Source organism: Clarias gariepinus, chromosome 22 (genome assembly GCF_024256425.1).
Source record: "Clarias gariepinus isolate MV-2021 ecotype Netherlands chromosome 22, CGAR_prim_01v2, whole genome shotgun sequence".
Taxonomy (NCBI): Eukaryota; Metazoa; Chordata; class Actinopteri; order Siluriformes; family Clariidae; genus Clarias; species Clarias gariepinus.
This window is the reverse complement of record NC_071121.1, coordinates 15,988,819-16,009,321: the sequence shown is the minus strand read 5'-3', so window position 1 is coordinate 16,009,321 and position 20,503 is coordinate 15,988,819. Positions and strand designations below refer to the sequence as shown.

Below are 20,503 nucleotides of genomic sequence, written 5' to 3'. Positions count from 1 at the left end.
TAAGCATATTTTATCATAGGTGATGCTAATTAGTCAGAATAACTTTGGTTAAAAGTACCTTAAAAAAAATAGTCAGGTACTAAACTTAGGCAAAATGTCCTTTAGAGCAAATAAGTGAAAATATGAGACAAAACTTAGTTATTTTTAGTTATTTAAAGAATGTTGAAAAAAGGGGTCAAATTGAAGATGTTGCCGAAATGCTGATATACAGTATCCCCCAAATGAGATGAAATAAGATACAGTGAATATTCTGTCAATACAATGATACTAAAATATTACCTCAGAAATAAATTAAAGATAACTTCTCCAAACCACCTTTTTCTTGTTTTCTATTATAAGGGCCCAAGCACTATAGGCTGAATTAATAAATAAAAATTATTTTCTTTATTTTGCCCACCAATTTAGACTTTTGGGGGGGTCTTAACATGCTCAAAAACTCATGCAAATTGGCATACATGTTGGAGCAAAAGTTTCGTTAAAGCTGAGCTTTTTGACTTCCTTGTAATTTACCAGAGAAAGGATGGGACATGTTTATATATTTTTTCTGTGGTGCATTATTGCTGATAATATAAAGATTTTATTATGTATATTATTAATTACAGTGCAAAATGTCATATTATTAACAATTAAAATAGTTAATATTGTTAATTAATATCTTATTAAAATCAAGACTAAAATGGCTCTTTATCATTTAACATTATAGGCATGTAACAGTGGCGGCTGGTCACTAGAGGGCGCTCGGGGTCTTTTATTATATTAATTATAAATAAGACTTGAAAGTAAGAAAATACGCGCCAGGGAATTTAAGAGTGGATATTTTGTCTGCAGTTGTTAGGGCTTTAAACATTAGTTAAACATATGTTTTTTAAACATACTTGTGTACCTTACAGGTGTACCTTATACTGCCCACAATAAAAGGTCACCCTGGAATGTGCAGTTTTTTGCTTTATTGGGGGTCTGGGGACTCAGAACCGGTCAGTATCAGAACTGTGTAAAGATCCTTGCAACATGGGGCCGTGCATTATCTTGCTGAAACATGGTGATGTTCATGGATGTATGGCACAACAATGGGCCTCAGGATCTCATCACGGTATCTCTGTGCATTCAAAATGTACCTGTGTTCTTCGTCCATAACAGATGCCTGCCCATACCATAACCCCACCACCACCATGGGCCACTCGATCCACAACATTGACATCAGCAAAGCGCTCACCCACACGACGCCACACCCGCTGTCTGCCATCTGCCCTGAACAATGTAAACCGAGATTCATCCGTGAAGAGAACACCTCTTCAACATGCCAGACGCTATCGAATGTGAGCATTTGCCCACTCAAGTCTGTTACAGCGACAAGCTGGAGTCAGGTCAAGACCCCGATGAGGACGACAAGCATGCAGTTGAGCTTCCCTGAGACGGTTTCTGACAGTTTGTGCAGAAATTCTTTGGTTATGCAAACCAATTGTTTCAGCAGCTGTCTGAGTGGCTGGTCTCAGACGATCTTGGAGGTGAACCTGCTGGATGTGGAGGTCCTGGGCTGGTGTGGTTACACGTGGTCTGCGGTTGTGAGGCTGGTTGGATGTACTGCCATATTCTCTGAAACACCTTTGGAGACGGCTTATGGTGGAGAAATGAACATTCAATGCACGAGCAACAGATCTGGTTGACATTCCTGCTGTCAGCATGCCAATTGCACGCTTGTGGCTTGTGGCATTTTGCTGTGAGACAAAACTGCACATTCCAGGGGGGGCTTTTATTGTGGGCAGTATAAGGTACACCTGTGCACTACTCATGATGTCCGATCAGCATCTTGATGTGGCACACCTGTGAGGTGGGATGGATTATCTCAGCAAAGCAGAAGTGCTCACTATCACACATTTAGACTTGTGATTTGTGAACAATGTTTGAGAGAAATGGTAATATTGTGTATCTGGAATGAATTTTAGATCTTTAAGTCCATCTCATGAAAAATCGGAGCAGAAACAAAGGTGTTGCGTTTATATTTTTGTTAAGTGTGTGTGTATATATATATATATATATATATATATATATATATATATATATTGCCACCTAGCTGCAAAATACACCAAAAAAAAAAACATTAGCCACAACAATAACAGTGTTACCATCTTAATACAATTTAAGCTTAATGAATGGATTTTCGGTGTTGGAAATCCATTTAAATGATGCAGCTTGTAGACTTCACACAACGTTCACGTGACGCGAACGGTCGGTTTTGTACGGTGTAACATTTTGTTATTACGATGTCTTGCTTTTTTGTCTGTTAAGGCCAGTTGTTTAATTAGTATTAGGCATTCAAGCACATAATGAAATACATTTTGATAATTCATTTTTGTTTCGGTGTAAAAATTACGATTTTTTTCTCTTATAGTTAAAAATGTATTTAACGTGTAAACTTTGTAATGTTAAAAGTTGGAGCTGTTTAATTGACACTCTAGCTGGGTTAAATGTTGAAGTGTTGGGTTATTTTATTTGAGCCAACCAGTGGGTAAAATTGACAATCTTGCTGAGTTGACACGTTCTATTTGATTTTTTTTCTTTTGTTTCCAAAAAAGACGCAAAATCGACAAAATGTATAAAATAAATGTAATAAACACTCAGTGGAACAATAAAAACAAGAGGCCCCTGTAAATCTGAATCTTTAAATTGCATTTTTCTTTTGCATCTAATACAATGTTTAAACACTTTTTATAGAGAAGTTTTCAATATAAATCTTATAATGCCCACATGACATCAAACATTCCCCATCCCCATATTTTAACTATTAGTCATTTTTAACTATTACTATTAAAAATACTAAAACCTTTTAAAATATTATTAAGTAAATATGGGGTGAATATTTTCTACAGTATGCTGGAGAAACTCGCAGGTGAGAAGACACTGCTTTGTGTAGTTTACATCAAAGATAAAATAAAATAAAAACTTTAAAACAAACATCAACAACCTTCACCAAAGATCTATATTAATAGTATTGTCTTCAATGGGAGATGGAAACAATAGGAAAGGTCTGTCAGGCCCCTCTTGTCTTATTCCCAAGGCACAGAGCATGAAACAGTGCTCCAGTCATCTCCATATTTTCCAGATATCATTTCCATCATGTTGGTCCCCACATGTGGATTACACGCCATCACTTAGTGTTGCAATATAACTTGCGTCAAGCATTTTTGTTAAGGACGTACACTTACATATGTATTTAATGCAAAAAGTTTTTTCTCTAGTCAATACACAAAAATACATATTGTGAACATGAATTTAGTGTAAATTTCTGACTAATTTACCTCACTATTTAACGTGTGAGGGATAACAGGATACGGCGCTCCATCTGGATTTCACCCCTGTTCGAATACTCAACAAACCCCAGATAATATGATATTTAAGTGATAAATTTACAACTTATAATAAATATTCCATAAAGAAAAAGCTCATTTTAAACGATGACTCATTCTCATTTTTGAGTAAAAATTATGTTAACTTACCATAAAATACTGAGTGCTCTGAGTATAATCAAGTCAGAAGTGTAGAATCCAGAAAGTTCGCCCAAGAATTAACCAACTGCTGGGTAGGGGTGTAACGATATATTACAGTACGATATTTTGCGATGCAAAAATGCTACGATATGTATCATTGAGTTTTGGCGATACTTTAACGATATGATGGCAGTTTAATCCTACTGGTTGAGCTGCCGACGTGACCTACTCTGCAACAGCGTCGCGTGTGCTTTTATCGCAGTAGCAGAAATCGCTTGAACATTAGTAGGGCAACATAAGTTCGGCTGAAAGTGAAATTGAAGATGCCCCGTCTTCTTATAAGTCCATCATCTGGCAGCATTTTGGTTTTCCAGTCACACGACAGGGCGGCGGTAAAACAATTGTTGAAAAAAGCAAAGAATGTACCAACTACAAGTGACAACGCACACAACATGAAGGTGGTCGTGAGAGAAGCCGGGTTGTGGCCGCATAATAAAGTTTAAATGTGCCTCGCGTCAGTCGATTGCTTGGTCGCGTAAGAAAAGGAACAAGCGGCTATAACGGCTTCTCTTTTGAGCACAAAGGTGCCCAAAAATGCCCATCAACTCACTACTCTGGATAGCAACGACATCACTGATGCAAAAGAAATAGTTAATCTACTTAAACTTCTAAAAAAATGCCACCACTGTTCTCTCTGATGAAAATAGCGCCACCCTGTCACTCATTGTGCCCTTGAAAGCCTTGTACAGTAAGTAACCTAAACAAACGCTAGTGTTTATGTTCAACAGAACACCATTTAATTTAACTGTTTTTTTTAAATAGTTTTTTCTACTGCTAACTTGTTTTTTAAGTTCTAAGTTCTGTCTGAGGTATCTTTAATTTTAAGTTCATGTTAAATTTAACAATTTTTTTCAGTGACAAAGACATATTTAGTTGTTATTTTGGAAACAGTTGAAAAAAGTTTTTTTTTTATTAAACCTTGAAATGTGTATTGTATGTACAACAAAGAAAGTTACTGAAATTTGCTAATGTTTTTAAAAATAAATCTGTTATTTGAATTTCAGTTTCATTGTAAAATTTTGTTCAAAATATCATGATACATATCGCATCGTGAACCCAGTATCGAGATACATACCGTATCATGACCTGGGCATATCATTACACCCCTACTGCTGGGTAAAAATAACACAACGTTTTTTTTTTAAACATACAGAAACAAAAGACATATTAAGACTGTCAGTAAGCATACCCAAATTGCTTCTTCTGACAACTTTAAAATATTCTAAAATATGCCAACAGACTTTCCACACACAGCTTTAGTAAAGATTACTAGTAATTCACCTAAAATTACATTTAAGATAACATTTAGTAAATTTAGTTGTTGTTTTTTTTATGTGTGTGCGCTACAAACACACTTCTAATAAAATACAGTACATACACTCACCTAAAGGATTATTAGGAACACCACACTGATACGGTGTTTAACGTGGCATTGATTCAACAAGGTGCTGAAAGCATTCTTTAGAAATGTTGGCCCATATTGATAGGATAAAATTTTGCAGTTGATGGAGATTTGTGTGGTGCACATCCAGGGCACAAAGCTCCCGTTACACCACATCCCAAAGATGCTCTATTGGGTTGAGATGTGGTGACTGTGGGGGCCATTTTAGTACAGTGAACTCATTGTCATGTTCAAGAAACCAATTTTAAATGAATCGAGCTTAGTGACATTGTGCATTAGCCTGCTGGAAGTAGCCATCAGAGGGTGGGTACATGTTGGTCATAAAGGGATGGACATGGTCAAAAACAATGCTCAGGTAGCCCGTGGCATTTAAACGATGCCCAATTGGCACTAAGGGGCCTAAAGTGTGCCAAGAAAACATCCCCCACACCATTACAATACCACCACCACCAGCCTGCACACTGGTAACAAGGCATGATGGATCCATTTTCTCATTCTGTTTACGCCAAATTTTGACTCTACCACAAATCGAGACACATCAGACCAGGCAACATTTTTCCAGGCTTCAACTGTCCAATTTTGTTGAGCTCGTGCAAATTGTAGCCTTTTTTTCCTATTTGTAGTGGAGATGAGTGGTACCCATTGGGGTCTTTTGCTGTTGGAGCCCATCCGCCAAGGTTGTGCGTGTTGTGGCTTCACAAATGCTTTGCTGCATACCTCGGTTGTAAGGAGTGGTTATTTCAGTCGAAGTTGCTCTTCTATCAGCTTGAATCAGTCGGCCCATTCTGCTCTGACCTCTAGCATCAACAAGGCATTTTCGCCCACAGGACTGCCGCATAATGTTTTTCCCTTTTCACACTATTCTTTGTAAACCCTAGAAATGATTGTGCGTGAAAATCCCAGTAACTAAGCAGATTGTGAAATACTCAGACTGGCCCGTCTGGCACCAACAACCATGCCATGCTCAAAATTGCTTAAATCACCTTTCTTTCCCATTCTGACATTCAGTTTGGAGTTCAGGAGATTGTCTTGACCAGGACCACACCCCTAAATGCATTGAAGCAACTGCCATGTGATTGGTTAATTAGATAATTGCATTAATGAGAAATTGAACAGGTGTTCCTAATAATCCTTTAGGTGAGTGTATAGCCGACTATCACAGAATATGAAAACATGAACTTCCCACATCGTCATATCAACATGCGATCTAAAAGGCAAAAAAGCGATTAAACATGGAAATGAGCTTGGTCCTACCACAACTACTACTGTACATGTTACTACTAAAATATTAACATCATTTAACATAAACTGTTATGCTGAACTGCCTGCCACCTAACACACAGTATGAATGCAGATCAATTCCTGCTCTCTGTTTCACCCAAATAAGGATGGGTTCCCTGTTGAGTCCGGTTCCTTTCAAGGTTTTATTATTACCATCTCAGGGAGTTTTTCCTTGCCACTGTCGCCCTCGGCTTGCTCATCAGGGACTATCTAAACATTTTGATTCATACACATTCACATTTCATACAAACTTAAACAATTATATTGATTGTGTAAAGCTGCTTTGCGACAATGACGATTGTTAAAAGCGCTATACAAATAATTCTTCTATCATTGACATCTAGTCTCCCAGGCTCTGAGGAAAAGCAACATATTAAAATTCATGATATCTGTATCGAAAAAAAAAAAAACAGCAATCAGAATAAAGAGGGTTCAGTTCTTTTCTTTTTATTTAAAAAGTAATAGCTATTTTAAGCATAACAAATATGTTTAACTAAATAAAATAAATTTGTGACTTTTAGGTTTTGACTTGACAGGACAGCACGAGTCTCACAAAAGCCAAGTGTCTGCACAGCAGTTCGTGTTAAAGACAAACGATGAGGAAATTGTGAGGAGAGCAAGGGAGGAGGGCCACGTGGACGTGGTATTTCCTGGGTGTGTGACCCATCAAAGCTGTTGCATATCTGTGAACTCCTTAAGTCTGTCCTGTACCAAAGACAACAACTTCCCATGACCTATGACCAGATGGTCGCCTTTCGAATGCAGCAGCTTGCAACAACACAGGTGAGAGAAAAACACAAAGACTTGTATGCGGAGAATTAGCTGAACAGTACTGTAAAATAAGTTCAGTTATGAGGTACAAATATGATGACTATTTTCTGCCCACAGCTGGAGGAAGGAGCTGTTTAGAATACCATCAAGTCATCAGCAAACTCAGCTTGGCAGCGGTGCGAGCGTACACTTCAAGAACTGGACGAGGTGCTTGATCGCATAGAGGAGCTATTCTCCCTAAGTTATGTCCCCCGTGTGGTCTTCATGATTGGAAGCTCTTTGATCCTTCCCACAGAAATATATGAGATCAACATGGAGGCTTTGGTGAGGGAAGGCAGTGTGAGAAGTTTAAGAACTTCCCTGTGTTTGCAGCAGATGTTTCACACCCTTTTCTTGGCAGATTTGTTCTCTGACGTTAAGCCAGTGCGCCTCATGAGCACCAGAGTCATGGCGCTTGCTCATCGAAACTGTGGTGTGGAATGGTTTAAGCCTAAGGTTGACTTCAGGCTTCCAACTAATATAAAGAGACAGGTGATAGTTCTAGCCAGTGGTGGGTCTGGAAGTGGCCAAATGACTGACAATAGAATCAGAGATGATTATATCTGGTTTCAAACACCTGTAACGATTAAGGGTTTCTGTAAATAGCATAGGAAATAGCATAGGTGAGATTCAGTTTGTGTACAGATTTTTGTTTGAAAATAAGAAATCCATAATCGTTATTTTGTTTTATGTTGTACATTGTACTATTTTTTAAAATGTTTAAAAATATATATGTTTATGTTTTTTTGGACTGGTCTTGAAAGTAAGTTTACTTATGTTAAAACACATGTTGTGTTCAGGTCAAACTGAGACTCTTATTGCACAGAATTCAAAACTTCCCCTTTTTTTCTATATAATGCCCTGCTATGGTGCGACGTTTTTTTGGGGACTTTTTGAAGATCTAAACATTAAATTTCCCCTTTTCTAAAATGATGTCATAATGTTGTTGGTATGCCTCCTTTAAAGGCATGTGCCCGCTGTCTTCCTCGTGTGCACAAGGGTTAGCACTGTTGTCTCACAACTCTAGGGTGGAGGGTTTGATTCCCACCCTGGGTCTGTGTGCATGAGTTTGCATGTTCTCCCAGTGCTTGGTGGTTTTCCTCCAGGTACTCTGGTGTGCTCTCACAGTCCCAAGACATGCTGATTAAGTTAATTTCCGTTCTCAAATTGCCCATAGTGAGAGTTTGTGTGCCCTGCAATGGATTGGCACCCTGTCCAGGTTGTACCCTGCCTAGTGCCATACTGTAAGTCTCCTAGGATAGGCTCCAGGCCCCCCTGGGACGCTGTATAAACGCAGGGGCGTAGCAAGATTTTCAAAAGTGTGGGGGATAAATGTGGTTTGTTTGTTAACAATAAAAATGATGAATACAATGACAGAAGTGTAAAAAAGTATTAACATACAAGATATAAAAAGCTTTCAATTTAAATGAGTGATAGTGATACTAGAGCGATACTAAAACACACTCAGGACACACTTGCCAGACTTGCTAAAGATTTAGAATCAGAAATGCTTTAATAATCTCAGGGAGAAATTATTTTGTTACTCCAAATATACAGACAACATTTCATACAAACAACATACTGTATATTAAAAAAAATATCTAAACAACTATGTACATATACTGAACAAAAATATAAATGCAACACTTTTGTTTTTGCTCCCATTTTTAATGAGAGGAACTCAAAGATCTGAAACATTTTCTACATAAACAAAATAACCATATCTCTCAAATATTGTTGACAAATCTGTCAAAATCCGTTACAATGAAGAACTGGAGTCAAGTCGAGACCCCAATGAGGACAACGAGCATGCAGATGAGCTTCCCTGAGACGGTTTCTGACAGTTTGTGCAGAAATTCTTTGGTTATGCAATCCAATTGTTTCAGCAGCTGTCCTAGTGGCTGGTCTCAGACGATCATGGAGGTGAACATGCTGAATGTGGAGGTCCTGGGCTGGTGTGGTTACACGTCGTCTGCGGTTGTGAGGCTGGTTGGATGTACTGCCAAATCCTCTGAAACACCTTTGGAGACGGATTATGGTAGAGAAATGAACATTCAATTCACGAGCAACAGCTCTGGTGGACATTCCTGCTGTCAGCATGCCAATTGCACGCTCCCTCAAAACTTGCGAAATCTGTGGCATTTTGCTGTGTGATTCAACTGAACCTTTCAAAGGGGCCTTTTACAGGTGGCCAGTCTAAGGCACACCTGTGCAATAATCATGCTGTCTAATCAGCATCTTGATATGGCACACCTGTGAGGTGGGATGAATTATCTCGGCAAAGGAGAAGTGCTCACTATCACAGATTTTGACAGATGTGTGAACAATATTTAAAAGATATGGTTATTTTGTGTATGTAGAAAATGTTTCAGATCTTTGAGTTCATCTCATAAAAAATGGGAGCAAAAACTAAAGTGTTGCATTTATATTTTTGTTCAGTATATATAAATGCAACCAACAACAACTGACCAAATAATATATGACCAACTATATCTCTCATTTAAAAGAACCAAAAGTGCTCTTTCTGTTCTCCTTACAAGAGATAAACTGCTCAACAACTTTTTTTTCTGTTTTCCCTGTCCAGCTTGTCTTTATGTACATGGCACACAGCAACACTGTTAAGGCTAGTTTTGTGAATATTAAAAAGTAATACAATGAAATAAATGCAAACAGCATCTAATGGTAATAGGCTACTGTTGTTTAATGTCAACATTTTTCAACTCCACTTACAGGATTTCTCTTTAAATAGGTGTCAATCTTCTCCTGCCTCTTTCTTTTTTGCATCTTAATGATACTGCGTGACAAAAGGACAGTGGTAAGCTTGATAGTGGCATGGGTCTGACAAGGACTGTGACTTCTACATTTTGCTTACTTGCAGATAAGCAATGAAAATATATAAAACAAAAAAAAAGTCCTATAAATAATATAAACAAAAGTATAATATAAATAATAGTATAAATAATTTAACAATTTACTGTTTTTAAACATTAAAATAATATACACATTAAAATAATATTCTTCCTTAGTCAAAAGGTATGCAAACTGACATTATTTCTCACTTTTTTCTCCTCAACAGATCCAATTAAACACAACAGGCAAGTCAGCTAATGAACAAACAATGCTCAAAATATCTAAATCAATTGCACTGGTAATAAACCCATAAATACATTGCTTAACATTGTCAATTTGTCCCTCCTCATCAATTTCCTGCCTTCTTTATCACAGTTACTTTATGCATTGCATGCCACACACATAACCGAATTTAGCTAAGTTAGCTACTGAACACTATACCAATTAGCAATTGCCATTAGTCTAAAAAAATAAAATATAATACAGAAAACATTCGACATGTCAACAAAACATAAACAGAGCATCTTCCCAAACTTATATCAAGCTTATTTAAAAACCTCAAAAGCATAAACATTCAAAGTACCTGGAAAACGGAGATGTAAATAATCATAACAACCATAGATTCCCGCCTCCTCTGCACGAGCTGACCGATAAATCTAACACGCCAAGAGAGGCGGGACTTAAGGCAGAACAGCCAATCATCAGCCGGTGTCATGCTTGAGAGGGAGGAGAGAGGAGAGCTGAAGCGAGCGTAGCCACAGAGCGGCCAGAGAAACGAAGGGGCGAATGCGAAGGGGTTTGTTCAAAACTGCGGGAAAACTGTAGAAAAAGTGTGGGTGTTGAACCCTGTTAAAACACCCACATCCCCACAGGTGCGACGCCCCTGTATAAACGGTATAAAAGATGAATGAATGAATAATGCTTATTATTATTAAAAACAAAATATAAATTTATATTTTAGTTTTCTTGGAGGCTGCATATTTGATGGATACCCGTATGCAGATCACACGCACACTTCGGATCCGAGCATAGGCGTGGTTAATTCATTTAGACTCGCCCCCTTTAACTGCGTTCTGTAGTTGCTGTGGAAACGAAAAGACCACAGTAAAGCGAGGAGCGCATAGAGTTGTTCACGCTGAGCAACTGATATAGACTTCTTAATTTTATATATATTTTTAAGCGTCCTATGTCGAAAAGCAAGGTAGGGGAAATAAGAGCGAATAAGAAACGCAAATAACTTTATCAACTGCATGACCCCTGGTAGAGAAGCGTGTAATACAGACTGTACTGAATTTGTTATTAGTTCCGTTGGTTTTTACGTAATAACTAAAATATAGTTTAATCAATCAACTTACTAGGGCAAAAATATCATTCCCTGCAGGCATCGGGGTGCAAGGGTTACCAGAAGAAAAGAGATGGGTGAGTCTGCTTATGCTAAACGTGACATATTGGAAATCACTGTATTATTTCTGTCTTCATATTCACCCGTTTCTCATGTGCAAGTTAATGATGGTTCTTTTACCACAAATGTCACTAGGTCAATACAACATGGGTAATTCCAAAGGAATAACAAGTAATAAAAAATATGGACTAAAATGAAAATATTTAGTTATTCATTGTTCCTTAGTAACCACTTTATTCTGGTCTGGCTTATGGGGTAGATATGCTGCCTGTCACAGGAACTGTGGTCCTGAGGCAAGAAGACAGCCAGGATAAGATGGTAGTCCATCACAGACATTCACACACTTGTTTACACCTTGGGGTAATTTAAACATAGTCAGTCTGCCTTGGCAGATTGAAGGAAACCAGTGAACATGGAGGAAACATACTGTATGTTAACACTATGTAAACATGCAAAATTCCAGATAGAAATACAGTAACAGACCCCTCAGAATATACATCTTTGTAAGGCTTGCATCACTTTTTGTCCTAAAGACGTTGACAGGATACTGTAAATTTAGCTGCAGGTAGAACAGTTGAATGGTTTTACTTCTGTTTCCCAGCATATGTGGGATCATCGTCAGTGTACTCCTCAAATTCTGTCAGAATGCTGATATTTTCTTATAGAGTTTGCTAGTAATTTTACAGCTGTGTGTGTGTGTGTGTGTGTGTATGCTTTACACTCTAACTGCTGACTTCTTATTAAAGGGAAGGGAGGAGTTGTGTGCGCTTCAGGTGTAGCCTGACCAACACAATCCTTGATGTTCTTCACCAGAGACCAGGCTGGGTTGAGGTTAAAGAGTGAGTCTTACAAAGCTGTGGCATGAATCTGCTCCCTAAAGCTAAACTAATACTAATGCATTTCTGTGTGCTGTACAATCTGACTCATAACCTTCTATGATATTTTATCTTGATGCAATTCACTTTGTTTTTGTTTTAAAAACTGGTTTAGGGATGGAGAATGGGATTTCAATTGGTGTGATGTGGGGTGGCTCAGAGAGAACTTTGACCACACTTACATGGAGGAGCATGTTAGAATTTCTCACTTCCGAAACCACTATGAGGTAAGCAAGAGCTGTTAATTGCCACTACTTGTCTGTTTGTTGAAATGATGAAAAGTTTTGTCAATTCGTCAAAATGTTTTAGATTGGAAAAACATTTGGTGGAGATAATTTAAATTCTAATATTGTTGTTTCTTTTTTAAAGTTGACACGCAAGAACCTGATGGTGAAGAACCTAAAGCGCTATAGAAAAACACTTGAACGTGAAGCTGGTCGCCTGGAGGCAGCTAAATGTGATTTCTTTCCACGTACCTTTGAACTACCTAATGAGTACCATATCTTTGTTGAGGAGTTTAAGAGAAATCCAGGCAGCATCTGGATTATGAAACCAGTAAGTATAAAGCTTTTACACAAAAATTTTATTTTTCTGCACACTGACAGTAGAATTCACTCTCAAAGTAATTGAGTGGCACAATGTTTCTCTTGTCATTACTCCATATACCAGCACAGTGGATTTGGCAATTATTTTTAAAGAAATATTGACTATTTAGGTAAAGTGATTAAATGTAAGCTTAAATTAGATATTTATACGCATATGGGTAACAAATTAAAGGGAAACATGATGGGTTTGTTATGATGTTGGAAGGATTTTCCTTGCAAGATTTGGATTAAATTATCCCGTTAAAGCAGGGGAGACAAAAAGGATGAATAAATAAAAGCAATAATTTTATGTATTATTATGCATTCTATCTCTTAGTACTAGGGTCTGAAAGAAGAATATGATATTTTAAGAAAAAAATAAACTATAAATCTGTATGCTCTATTTGTTGATTTATAATAAAAAATAATTATTGATTATATTCTTTGTAAAAAAAAATTTTTGCTTTAAAATTTTAATTGCTATATTGCTTTGTACTTTTATCGAAAAGTGTACTTAAAGTTCATATTATTAGGAAAACTTCGAAGTAAGTAAAGTTTAAGTGTTCTATTCCAAGCATACAGTACCAATACAGTGCATCTGGAAAGTATTCACATCGCATCACTTTTTCCACATTTTGTTATGTCACAGCCTTATTCTAAAATGGATTAAATTCATTTTTTTTCTCAGAATTTTACACACAACACCCCATAATGACAACATGAAAAAAGTTTACTTGAGATTTTTGAAAATGTATAAAAAAAAAAAATTGAGAAAGCACATGTACATACTGTAAGTATTTAAAGCCTTTGTCATGAAGCTCAAAATTGAGCTCAGACGCTTCCTGTTTCCCCTGATCATCCTTGAGATGTTTCTGCAGCTTAATTGTAGTCTACCTGTGGTATATTCAGTTGATTGGACATGATTTAGAAAGGCACACATCTGTCTATATAAGATCCCACAGTTGACAGTTCATGTCAGAGCACAAACCAAACATGAAGTCAAAGGAATTGTCTGTAGACCTCCGAGACAGGATTGTCTCGAGGCACGAATCTGTGGAAGGTTACAGAAAAAATTCTGCTGCTTTTAAGGTCACAATGAGCACAGTGTCCTCCATCATCCATAAGTGGAAGAAGTTCAAAACCACCAGGACTCTTTCTAGAGCTGGCCGGCCATCTAAACTGAGCGATCTGGGGAGAAGGGCCGTAGTCAGGGAGGTGACCAAGAACCCAAAGGTCGCTGTCAGAGCTTCAGAGGTCCTCTGTGAAGAGACGAGAACCTTCCAGAAGGACAAGCATCTTTGCAGCAATCCACCAATCAGGCCTATATGGTAGAGTGGCCAGAGAGTCACATCAGACCTGACAATTTTGTTTGTGTGAGAGTCCTTCAGGTGCCTTTTGGCAAACTCCAGGTGGGCTGCCGTGTGCCTTTTACTAAGAAGTGGCTTCCGTCTAGAATCCGTCTAGTAGTATAATTAAAAAATTACCTATTTTAATACTACTTGGGACTAAATTAGCCCACTTTTTATTTTATAAAAATACTTGTAAAGTATGCTTTAGGTGTAAGAGCAATGAACTTTGAGTACAGTACAGAACTAGTTCACATTCTTTGAATTATACTGTCAGTGATTTACTATTTTCAGTTTTAAACTGCAAGTATCCTTGTATTTTTTAACATCCAAATTTAACATTATGCTTGTTGTTTCCTACTTGTATGTATATATATATATATATATATATATATATATATATAATTTATGGTTACCATACATTTAATAGTTAAAATATACCTTTAATTGAACTTTTATTAGATTTGATGTTAAATAATAGTTACATTACTAGTGGACTACACATATAAAAAAAAATCACAATACATATCCAGGATGAAAAACGTTGAATAGTTTTTTAAAACAAATATTGTACATAAATTAAAATACAGTGATTCAAAGCAAAATAAAACACAGTACAGTATGAACACGGTCTTGATCTGAAAAGTTTGGGTTCCCTGCCTGCCCACAAACAGGTCATGCTTTATATAGTTTCTGCTCTGTTAAATTAGTTTCCTGCTGCATTGGAAATCCATTGTTGCACACATTGTTCCATTCTATGTAGGCCACACAGGCAGGTGCTCTGTTACAGGTCGCACATGCCAAATAAAATCAGACACCAGGCCATATTTGGTTCATGGCCCTTGATTTTGGCACATGCTTAGATGGAATGTACTGTATGTTATTTTGACTGATTATCTTAAGATAAACCATTTGTACACTGATGCAAGATGTAGAAGTAGTCTGAAGTAGTATTTTCCTAAATGCCACCATTCACAGGGCTTAAAGAGCTTCCTGCCCAGGTTGATAAGTATAAAAAATAAGGTAAATTCAGGTAAACTCAACTAAACTAAACTCAACTAAACATCTATGGCGGCTAGTGGCTTAGTGGTTGGCACTGTCGCCTTGTACCTTCAGGTCCTTGGTTTGATTCCCATGTTGGGCCTGTTTGCATGCAGTGTGGCATGCTCTTCCCATGCTTGGTTGGTTGATTTTGTAACACCATAGTGGACAGCTATTTCTAGCTATAACTCAAACATTAAATACTGTAAGAAGTATAATTATATCTTTCTAAATAAATAGTAACTACTATCATCCCATGCAGGTGGCCCGCTCACAGGGGAAGGGAATTTTTCTTTTTCGAAAACTAAAGGATATCATGGAATGGAAAAAGGTATAGTAGATCTACTTGAACCTGTTAAATTCATGTACTTTGTGTATATTCTGAAAACTTAAAGTGGCCAAACCATAACTGATGTTTGTGAATTCACTGAATTAAGAAAATAAAAATGATCCATAACAAGAAGAGTGGCACAGTTAGCACTGTGGCCTTGCACCTCCGGGGACGAGGGTTTGATTCCCACCTCGGGTCTGGGTATATGGAATTTGCATGTTCTCCCTGTGGTTGGTGGGTTTCTTTTTTACTTCCCTAAAATATAGGCTGATTAACATTTCCTAATTTCCTGTAACGTGTGTGGGTAAGTGCCCTGTGACGGATTAGCTCCCCATCCAGGGTGTAGCCAACTTAGTACCCAGAGTCCCCTGGATAAGATCCAGGCTTCCAGTGACCCTGTACAGGATAAGTGGTATAGACATTGAGTGAGTGAGAGAGTTTAACAAGAAAAGTATTTGTTTATTCAACATCAAGAAACTAATAATGTTTGGGTTTTTTTTAAATTAGGATGGAATCCGCTCTGAGGAACAAAAAGATGAAGCTCAGGTTGAGAGCCACGTTGCCCAGCGTTACATTGAGAACCCCTATCTTATAAATGGTATGTCCCCAGTTGACCACTCTATATTGTAACTTAATTTGCAACATTATAGCTTTTTGATGAGGGCTTAATTAGAGCTTATATTTATTCACAGGCAGAAAATTTGACCTCAGAATCTATGTGCTTGTTACTTCAGTAAGTGAGTTTACACCATATGGAGATTTATGTGTATTTGTTATAAACATTATTGTACGGTGTGAGAGCTCAAACAGTAACTTATATTGTCTATTTCCATAGTATCTCCCACTCAAGGCATGGCTGTATAGGGATGGGTTTGCTAGATTCTCCAATACCAGGTTCTCCCTTAGCAGTATTGATGATCAGTGTATCCTTTGCATTTACTCGTTCTGTGTTGTTGGTTTGCCCATTTACCAAATGAATAATGTATAGATGTACTGTAAAATAAACCACTGAGCCCTCTTTAACTTTACTTTGAAATCAGATGTCCATCTCACAAATGTAGCAGTACAAAAAACAGCCCCGGACTATGATCCTGAGAAGGTATGCAGTATTGTAATATCACCAGTATGTACAGTATGTATTTAACATGTACAGTATATGAAATGCCATTTTTATTTATAAGACATTCTTGCTCCATTATTACTTTTTAGTAGGATGGCAGAATCATTGTTCTTGAATTGTTGAATGTAATCCTTGTATGACTATAGGCTACATTGTTACTGGCTTTTTTTTAAGTTTTGCAAAAATTAGATCAGTGGGACAGTAATTGTAAATAACTGTTTAGTAAATACCTATGTGTTTGTTGCAAGAGTTACACAAAAAAAGGACCATGCATTTTAAATCATTGTAGTATTTCTTATTTGTAGTGTATTTCTTTGAAGGAGAAAGTAAATGTAATTGTATATTACTGACTCTAAGTCTGTCTTTGTCTTTTTACAGGGCAGCAAATGGCATATGCAACAGTTGCGGTGTTACTTGACTGCAAAGCATGGCAGAGAGGCAGTGGAAGCTCTTTTTAAAGACATTGACAACATCTTTATCCGAAGCTTACAGAGTGTGCAGAAGGTCATCATTAATGACAAGCATTGTTTTGAGTTGTATGGATACGACATACTGCTGGACCAGGATCTTAAGCCGTGAGTGCTCTGTTTGCTTTAATATTTTAACTCTTAAATGCACTTATTACACATTATTCTATTTACAAAATAAAATAAATAAATAAAATTAATTTTCACAAATAAAATAATTCTTACAAATGTTGCTTGTTTGTCAAGTTTTTGACTTTTTCATCAGTTATTTATTGTAATGAAAACATCATTAGCTCTACTTCAACTATTTGTGCCTCACTTAGTGTAGCTTTCAGGTTTTGTGTAGATATCTGAGTGTTTTCATTTGAATCTACTCAAGGAATAAAAATGCCCAAAAAATTATTAAATAACATTCAATAAAAAATTTAAGCATTCCATAGTTTTCACATGTTCCTGGTATGTACTGTGTGTATGGTGTGCTTTATGTGCCCACTAAGTCTGCAATGCTTCCAATTTAGTAGTTAGCTCTTTACGAAAGGCATGTCAGTAAAAGTCAGTTGCCGTTTGCAGATAATTAATTGATTATAATTAATAATTATTGACCATCATATGAAAGATCAAGACTGTCTAGAAGGGCTAACCACTTTCTAGACAGTCTTGGCATAAGAGCATAGTGCAGGTTCGGAAAGATATGAACCTGGAATTTAACATTGTATACACAATTTATGGGTACCAAATATTTTGCTTACTTTTAAGCATTTCAAACAATGGAATAAAAATAAAATTGTTAGTATGTCATTAGCTAGCATTGTACAAGGAGCTCATTTCTGTTGGGAATGGGTAGTTAAAGACAGATGGAGGTGTAGGGTTTTATGTTTAGTTACATATACACAAGAATATAACCATGTGCATAGACTCCAGACAAGAGACAAAAAAAACAAACCATAACCTCATTTAAGGTATATTATGTAAGAGTGGAATAATTTAAAGATTTCGTAATGTTGCATCAATTTCCATGTAAACTTTCTTATACTGTACATTTTACTTTTATTTCACCCAATTTCTTTAAATAGACTACAGTACATTTGTAAGTCCACCACAATAGTTAACTAATTAGCATTTTTTTTTATTTTCTGCTAATTTTGTTGCAGGTGGCTGATTGAGGTGAATGCTTCGCCCTCCCTCACTGCGAGTAGTCAAGAGGACTATGAGCTGAAGTATAGACTGCTGGAGGACACTTTGCACATTGTGGACATGGAAGGCTGGTATGATGTGCCAAAAATTTAAATGTTAAATACTTAAACCGGTGGTTGCAAACTTTGTGCAGGTCTACCTTGACATACAAAGCTATTGGTTTGAGTAGTCTGCTTACAGTATTGAATGTTAAATCAAACACCTTTTTTAATGTTATAAACTTAAATATATATACTACAATACACATTGCCCTTCATAGCTATGCTTTTAATTTTAGTCTCACTGGCAGAGAAAAGCAGGTTGGTGGATTTGATCTCATGTGGAATGATGGCCCAGTCTACAAGGACGATGTGAGCTTGGAGGCTCTGGGAAGCAACTACTCAATAGCTAACACACATCTTGGTAATTATTTTAATAGTATTTAAACCGTACTTAAAGATTCATTCAAAATGATCATCATAAGTAAGTCATGTCCTAGTAATTGTATATTTATCTTCAATTAATTAACTGACAAATACAGTACTGTGCAAAGATATTGAGCCACCCCTTATTTCCTTATATTAAATTCAATTCGATTAAATTAAATTGTAGAGATTAAATGAAAGAAGTCAGAACAAATGTTTTTCTTGTTTATGTAACATCCTCAGCAGGAATCTCATTATCATCTGTTCTATTATTCAGCAATCAGCATCCCTAGTATACTAATGACCAGCTTGCTTATCTGTCATCATAAATAGTTGTTTATGTTAAATGATTCATAGGTCACTGTGTGGCTTAACAAACAAACATTTCTCTAAACTGGTCATGTACAGGGACTAGACTGAAACCAAAGACCATGAGAGCCAAGAACTTCAGAGCCAAAAAAGTCCTTCAGTAAGTGTAAAGAACTATTCCTCAAGACAAGAAAGTCTGTCTCTTTGTGAGCAAAATATGAAAAATGTGTGGCTCTAGCTTTGCACAGTGCTGGCTATTCTTGTATGCTATGTTTTACTGGCAGGATTTGATCTGTATTTCTTTTTTGTTGTACCAGGTTGTGTGAATGATCGGAAGAAACAGCTGCAAAAGCTCTTGAAACCACTTTCAGGACACAAGAGAATATGAATAAAAACTATGCACACTAATAATATTCTGCTTTCTTACGTTCCAGACTGCTTTCATAATTGGTGGCATTTTTCTATATGCTTATTTTTTAACCAAGTACTAACAGTCATCAACTCATGACCATGGGCTTGACAAATTGATGCTTTTTCTCGTATACACATTCCTTCACGTGTAGTATGAAGTATACTGTATATCTAAGCCAATTCAGGTGTCAGGATTAAACCAGGGACCCTATCCTTTTAATAGTAAATAAAAGTAAATTATATCACTTTTTTTTAAAAACTTGTCCAATTTCATTATCTCCTAAATAGTGAAAAGTTGATGTTGCTAAACACTGATGGCATCGGGCTAATGCTCTAATTGTTTGGGACTGACACATCTTCTACAAATACCTACTGTATGCAACTTTGCTCTAATTGAACCACAATGCCAACCACGACAAAAAAAACACTTGCCTCATAGGCTAAGAAGGGACTATTGCCTAATCAGCAAGCTCTCTAAGTGGGAAGTAAAGCGGACAACTGATGTGATGCCAAAAGCCTTAGAAAAAAGCAAGGCAAGCTCCAGTGTGGTAATGACCAAAGGAGGAAATGAGTATTCTTACCCTGCATTTTTATATTTTGTAGTGTGATAAGCTGAAATAGGTGCTTCTCTTCATAACCCAGACTTTTGGTATAACAGCCGCTTCTAGGCAGTGCTGCATATGATCTCTTAAGAATGGATCTAATGGTGCTATTTGGTACAGTATAGTCGGTGTCTGAGATATTTTACCTGAACATTGTCCTTGATTTTTTTTTTTTTTTAAATAGGTTCTTGCACTTTATGGTGTTTGTGTAAATGTTTCCTAACCAACCTCTGGGGCATTCCAGGAACGGGATTTAGTATTGACATGAAGTGACTAATTATGTGGCTTAAAACACTAGAACAAATTTAGTGGGTTTAGTGGGTCATATTATATTATAAAATCTAAATGGATCCATATGAATGCCAGGTTATATAGTTATATAAGGGGGAATACTTATTCAAGGCACTGTGTGTATTTAACCAAATTCGGTTGTGTCTACTATTTTTAAAATTGAAATTTTGTAATTTGCAGTTGTTACTATTTGATTGTTCATAAGGTTTAGCAAAAACTGCTATAAATTAGCACATAA

The 20,503-nt window shown here is 36.7% G+C and overlaps 1 protein-coding gene and 1 pseudogene across 1 annotated transcript; both read left to right on the top strand.

Moving 5' to 3' along the window:
• The first annotated feature begins 1,297 nt into the window (after positions 1-1,297).
• LOC128510343 (MAD2L1-binding protein-like) lies at positions 1,298-7,644 on the top strand (annotated as a pseudogene).
• A 3,374-nt stretch (positions 7,645-11,018) lies between these two features.
• Positions 11,019-19,492, top strand: ttll9 (tubulin tyrosine ligase-like family, member 9). Its single transcript, XM_053483171.1, has 14 exons — positions 11,019-11,089; positions 11,270-11,307; positions 12,037-12,129; positions 12,281-12,392; positions 12,535-12,720; positions 15,399-15,467; positions 15,975-16,065; positions 16,160-16,200; positions 16,303-16,390; positions 16,508-16,566; positions 16,966-17,162; positions 18,206-18,319; positions 18,526-18,650; positions 19,279-19,492. Exons 1-14 carry the CDS (start codon positions 11,075-11,077, stop codon positions 19,347-19,349), a joined length of 1,299 nt encoding a protein of 432 aa, XP_053339146.1. The 5' UTR covers positions 11,019-11,074; the 3' UTR covers positions 19,350-19,492.
• Positions 19,493-20,503: the final 1,011 nt, after the last annotated feature.

Coding starts and splice junctions, on each gene's coding strand:
- ttll9 (XM_053483171.1), top strand. Junction 11,308..12,036: donor TACCAGAAGAAAAGAGATGG/GTGAGTCTGCTT, acceptor TTCTTATTAAAG/GGAAGGGAGGAGTTGTGTGC. Junction 16,567..16,965: donor CGGACTATGATCCTGAGAAG/GTATGCAGTATT, acceptor GTCTTTTTACAG/GGCAGCAAATGGCATATGCA.